Raw genomic sequence first — 6,344 nt, 5'->3', positions numbered from 1 at the left:
TTCTGTTAATTGATGTCTGCTGATGAATGACCTCCTGCAGATCTGACATGGTGGGTAGAACAAATTCAAACACTGGCTCTGTCATCCTCACTAAGGCAAACCACACAAAAATCTATTAACATTTTGGTGCAAGGTGGCAGAACCAGGCCTTGCTAAACTGTCAAAGATGTCCATAAAGACCTGGAGATATTAATCTTTTTCTGCTGTGCATTCTTGGCTTTGAGAGGCATCTTCGGCAAAAGCTGCTGATCACTCAGTAGAACCACCTATCTGAGTGCTCACAGAATTAAAATGTCAGACATCAGCTATCCCTGCTCCTAAGCAAAAAAACAAAAAAAAGGTGTTATATTACCTCCAGCTGTCAATGTAAGGAATGCTGTCAAGTCTCCTAAGTCCAAAACACTGGTTCTATTTTAATAAGCTGGGGAAAAGTTATTGTTCAGAGTCATCTTCTAATGAAACATCAAGCAAGTAATTGAAACCCCCTCTGCTTGTAGTGAAACATTCCCCTTCAGTATTTGCAACCTGAGTGATATGACATTGTAAAAAAGGAACAGAAGGTGAAATGAAACAGGAGCAGGGGAGGATGATTTGCTCTGCCACGTGGGTGAAATGCAGACAGTAAGTGGAGAGCATAAGCAGCAAAAGCTAAATGCTCAGTAACAGTTTATCAAGAACAAGCTGGTGAAGGAGACTGTGCAGATCAGCAACAAGACCCTCAGGATTTTGGGGAGGGATTGAGCTTCAGAGAAGTGCAGGGTGCCATATGCATCATACAATATGCAGGCAGGCTCTGCTCCCTGCCACAAACAGTCAACAGGACCTGAGCTGTCTGTTTCATCTGATTCTTTCTCTTGCAAAGTCAGAGACATTTGCATCAAGATGGATGCAGAGTCACAAAACATGGCAATTCTCTCCACTGGTGGAAGCATCTGTGTTTCCTTTCCCCTCACATACAGGGTTAGAGACCTTGTGAGTCTGTGTTGGTGTTCATCGTATGAAGGCAATGTGGTTTGTTGGTAGATCCTGAGCTTTGGACCTCTACTCATGAAAGACCTTTGGGTTTATTACTCTCTACGTTGTCCCTGGGGAGCCTGTTCTCAAGGGTGAATCCTCAAAAACATTGCTGCAGTTGTGGAGACACCTGGACACCAGGAGGTACCTGAATGTTCTGTTTCCTGGAATGCCTTGGACCACTTATTCTCTCTTGGTGCTCCATCCGCTGCCTGGCTAGCCTGTGTGACAGAAGCTGGCCATTGTCCATAGCTCAAACCCCCTGATTTAGGGTATTTATCAAACTCATTGGGAAACAGTGGGAAGTCTCTTGCTCCCACCTACTGCTATGGTAGTCATGCTCAACTGCATTTAGCAGATTTCCCCTGAAGTCTCTTCTGTGCTTGTGTAGTGCCCCTCACATGGCACTGTGCATGAGCAGGATTGTGCATAGGGAGGCAGGAACAGTTAGTTCATTTTTCCTTTTACTGAAGCTGTTTGGTTTGGTTTGGTTGTAGGGATCAGGCGTACTTAGAGCCACAGAGACCACATAAATTGCCTCAGTGAGCACAGACTTTATACCACTTAATTTATCAGGTGATCCTAACTTCCCAGTTTTGAAGGGGAAGCCATTAAGGGCCATGAGCCAGTGGATGACATGCACGGCATCACTGCAGCAGGACTGCAGCATGACGCTTTGAGCCCAGTGTGGAGGCTGAAGAGTGAGGCAGTGTCATCGTGTGTATGCAGACCTCCTGTGTGCATAGTAGCTCTGACCTATCTCACATTGGAGGAAATGGCTCATAAAACTGACAGATTTAGTTGTCATATTAGTAAGAGAACAATTACAGCAGTTTCTTGGAAATCAGCCAGATACCCAGCTGAGTGTGATGTCCTCTTATATCACAGATCTGTGTTTTAAACTAAAAGTCTGCCTCTTCCAAAGACCCCCAGCTAGTAGGCTAGAATCAAATTCAGTTTCTCTCTGCCTCTTTCTTTGACTTAGTAGCAATTTAATTGGTCTGTGAAGCTGAACAATTTCAAGAGAAGGACTGGTGAAGGCATTGGAGTAAATGCCTTCATCCTTCAGCCCATACAGCTTCTGTTTAGGCAGTGCTTTTTTTTCAGACTGGACATCCTGATTCTGATGATTATGGCTGGAAAATTAATGGAATGAATCAAATACTTAAATTTAGGTTTTGCAGGTGGATTCAACGTTTTTATTTCTGCTCTCCAGCAGAGTCCTGCTGGCTTCAGTGAAATTGTCTATGATACCCAAAAGGAAGCAGTTTCATGAGTAGGCATTTCTGTCAAGCAGTGTATCTGATGTTCTTTATGTAATGTATACTGCCCATTGAGCTATGCATTTGAAGTACAGAGCCACTTATAAGGCCCTGTTATTTTTCAAGTGGGCCCCATTTGTCCATATATATTTCATTAAGGCTGAATCCTAATAGTGCAAGCTACCTACCATTCCTGAGCAATCTACTGTAACAGCAAAAGAGAGAAACCAGGGAAAAACAATTTTGAACAAATAACAGTTTTCTAATAATTCTGGCTCTACCAAACCTAAATCAAAACCAGGACACCTTCATAATGGGCTTTTTAACCAAGGAAATGGTGAGACAGGATCTGCTGCAACCTTTTACTGAAGGATTTACTCATGCAAAATTTCTGCTTACATTACTTGAATCAAACTCTTCTGGAATCTAAAAGAGGCATGGATGTGGAATCATTCCTGAAATTATTTAACAATGTTGTGCCTGATTTTCCACTCTTCTCTCACTTCACTTCCTTGTCAACACCAGTGGGAAGGAACAAGGAATCAAGCTCAACAATTACTTTTGAAAAAAATTCTTTCAAGTTTTAAGCAGAACAGATGAAAATTTTGGAATGGAAATAAAGTTTGAGAGATGAAATCAAACTACAGAATGGCTGTAGAAACAGAGGATCATTCAAGTATAATTTACCTTTGAGGACTGCTAATTTGAGCTATAGAACAGATGATGGAAAAGCCCAGTCACATTTCAGAATGGTCATTCAAAAGAAAAATATCCATAAAAACAGTTACCAAAATGTCCATATAATTAATATATACAGGCTTAAATAGATTTTTCTTTAATGTTTTAAAATTTATTTTAAGTATATATTAGTAAATTAACCACAATTTTATTTAAAATTCAGTAAGGTGCTCAATCAGTTAATGTTAAGAAATTTCTTTTGTAGCAAGACAAACTAGCTGGAGCCCACTCTGCACGGACATCAAAGGACAGCTTAGCTTTCATTTGCAAAGAGGAAACAAATGCGTAGGTTTCTTCACAGCCCATGTGATAATACCAGGAATTGTGGTTTGTTTTTTTCTTTAAGAAATATATCCTTTAGAATATTAAAAAAATCAGTTTAATAAAGCCTGTGCTTAAAACTGCCAAAGTACTGTATGAAAAAAAATTGCACATTTGATACCATTTCAACCCTGCTTTTCATCCATGGGATAACATGAGGCGTATGTGATGGTGCTGGAGGGTCTCTTGAAGAGGGCTTGTTTTTCTAAGCTATCAGATCTTCTCACAGCCAGGTGAAATTTTCAGCATATGCCCGGTGGTTGTCATGGCAGCTGCCAACCATCACACACCGCTAACCTTTTCATTTGCTGGGCTGATACTTCCCTTGGATGTACTGTCCAAGTGATGTATTCCTATTGTGACCATTGAATAATCCTTGGCCATCATTTTTGCCTCTTTTTTCAAACTCTTCATTTGTGCTAGTTGGAGCTGGCTGGAATTATATGCAAGTGCTGGGATAGTGTTCACTAAAATCAGCTGGAAAGGTTTCTTCTCCTCCTTGTAGTGACACTGAATGTAACGAGAGAAAGCTGAGCGGTAGGTTTTATTGAACAATGTATATACAAGAGGGTTAACTGCAGAAGAAAGGTAGCCAATCCAAACAAATATGTTAAGTAGTCCTCCGATGACTTCTTCATTGCATGACTCCTTGCAAATTACAGCCATCACATTGGTGATGAAAAATGGGCACCACATCACAAGAAACAGAAAGAAGACAATGCCAAGAACCTTGGAAGCCTTCTGCTCGTTGCTGATGGATTGCATGGTTCTTCTCCCAGAAGTCCCCACATCTCTGTTCAAAGAGCGCTGAAAGAGTTTCTCTGAGGACAGGGAACTCTGAGGGAGGAAGCTAAATGAAGCAAACTTGGTCTTTGGGCCAACGTCATTCACACATAATGTAGCTTCCTTCTGCAGCAACTTGATAGTTAAAAAGTAGGTGACTACCATGATGGTCAGAGGGATAAAAAATGACACAAAAGAGCCTATTAGCACAAAATTGTCATCTGCAAGTAAGCAGCTGCCTTTCTTAAACACTTTGGAGTCATCTTGTAGTCCAAACACAGGTATAGGCATGGAGATACCTGAAGGTGGATTAGAGAAAGAAAAGGTTAAACACAATAATAAACCCCACCATTTCCTCCCTCTGAGAAAAAAAAATAAGCAAAACACTTTTAGCAATATCAAATCTTTTCTCAAAGAGTAAGTTGTTCTAGGACACAAGTAAACACTAACAGCTAGAGCCACAATTGACAGAAATCCCAAAGCAAACAATTTACACAAGGGGAGGAAAAAGATTGCATCTCATGTTTTCAGCACAATGTTAGTCCTGGTTTTGTGACATTTTCCTGAGGCCATACTAAGAAAGGATGGTCTGTAAAACTTTCACCATGCAGATGTTGAGTTTTGTGGATCAAGCTGTAGTCTACCAGGCTCTGGCATTTGTGCTGCCACCACATTTACAAGGTCCCAGCAAAGAAGGGTAGGGGAGGAGCAGCACTGGCGTTACATGAAATCTTGCAGTTGCTCTAATCTGAGTTCCCTTTCACCTTCAGCAAAACCTCAGCCACAGGTAGAACACATCCAACTGTCCCATGACAACTCGTAGCATCAAAAGCATAGCTCCTTATATTTTCAGATCTTGACCTCCCTATAATGATCTTCAAGCTTGCTTCTTGGTTCCTGCCACCTTGGCAAAGGCTTTTATTAACTGTGATCAAGATGTCTTTCTTTTCTGGCATGGTTTAAGATGGTCTTAGGCTGTGTTTGTAAGAGGATTGGAAGTGTTCTCAGCACCGGTTTCTGAGTAGATTGTGAAATATTGATTTTAGGAGAAAGGTGCATTTTTGGCTCAGGTCTGAGAGCAATCTTTCATTGGATCTTTTTCTTTTCTCCCTGTAACCTCCATACAGCCAAGGCAGTCTAAATGGTAAAAATACTTTCCATAGCATTGTCTGGAGGAACAATGGGGACCAATTAAGCACTGAGAGGCATTCCATGAGGCAGCCTGAGATATGGTTCACACTGCAGGACTTGCAAAGGTCCCTTTACAGTTCTGCCAACCACTACAGGCTGCCATCTCAAGGCGCAGGCCTGAAGGCAACGGCAGCCATGCAAATATTGTCTTCCCCTGGAACATGTGCTGTGTCCTTGGCCTGTCATGAACAACAAGCCTAAATGATGAAGTCCGTTCTCTTTGGACTACTCTGTCTGATTCAAGCCCACTCAGCCATTTCCTTAGGGATTTCTGCAAATGCTGCTAACATCTGAGCAAAATCAAACAGCTGCTGGTTCTTTGCTTGCTGGTTTTGATTTTTTTCCCAATATTTGTCTCCTCTCCTCCTCCCAAATGGATGCTGTCTCTCCAAGAAAGGCAATGCTCAGAGGGTGAAGGGTATGATGTACTGTGACGACAGCAAAAGTAGATTTGTGAAGTAGGAAGCAATAATGCAGCCCTGTTTGGAAAACAGCAGTTAGAAGTGTGACTCATGTGGAAAGGCAGCTGAATTTGAGAGCTTCATACCTCTTTGCAGCTTTGGGCAGAAAACCTAGATGCTGTGTTTGGCTTTTAAGGAAGAATAAATGAATTAGAGAGAAATTTGTTTTGACACAGGGATGATGCTGTTTCAAACCTTGTTCCCTTTGTGTCCACAAATGTCCTTACTGCTTCACAGATGAGTCCTGAAATTCATCCTTTCAACATCAGCACTTCAATAGTACCTCCCTTCCTTGCCCTTCTTATCATTGTAGTGCTTAGACGGAGAGCTATTTAAAAGCACAGGCTGTCTCTTCATTTCACCCATTTCCAGTACCAAATATAACAACTCTGCTCCTAAAGGGAGATTCTGGAGTCCAGGCACAGTACAAAGCAATAATAATAAGAGTAATAGAAATGTTAAGCTACTTTTCTCTTTGGATGTTCCATTCTTTTGTTCCTTCTGGAGCTTCTACAAGGCTCTTTATTTTTCTAACAACACTGCTCTTTATTTTTCTAATAACACTGTAGCTTAT

General features: G+C 41.3%; 1 protein-coding gene across 1 annotated transcript in view; it reads right to left on the bottom strand.

The window, feature by feature from the left end:
- Nucleotides 1-3,617: 3,617 nt before the first annotated feature.
- The window catches only part of HTR2A (5-hydroxytryptamine receptor 2A), a 28,354-nt gene continuing 25,627 nt past the window's right edge, over nt 3,618-6,344 (bottom strand). The window contains exon 3 of the mRNA XM_054386839.1: nt 3,618-4,417. Coding sequence (XP_054242814.1) covers nt 3,618-4,417 — 800 coding nt within the window. The remainder of the gene's footprint in view (nt 4,418-6,344) is intronic.

The sequence above is a fragment of the Indicator indicator genome, chromosome 1 (assembly GCF_027791375.1).
Source record: "Indicator indicator isolate 239-I01 chromosome 1, UM_Iind_1.1, whole genome shotgun sequence".
Taxonomy (NCBI): domain Eukaryota; kingdom Metazoa; phylum Chordata; class Aves; order Piciformes; family Indicatoridae; genus Indicator; species Indicator indicator.
Note: the sequence above shows the minus strand (reverse complement) of the source record. Positions and strands in the feature narration are given on the sequence as shown.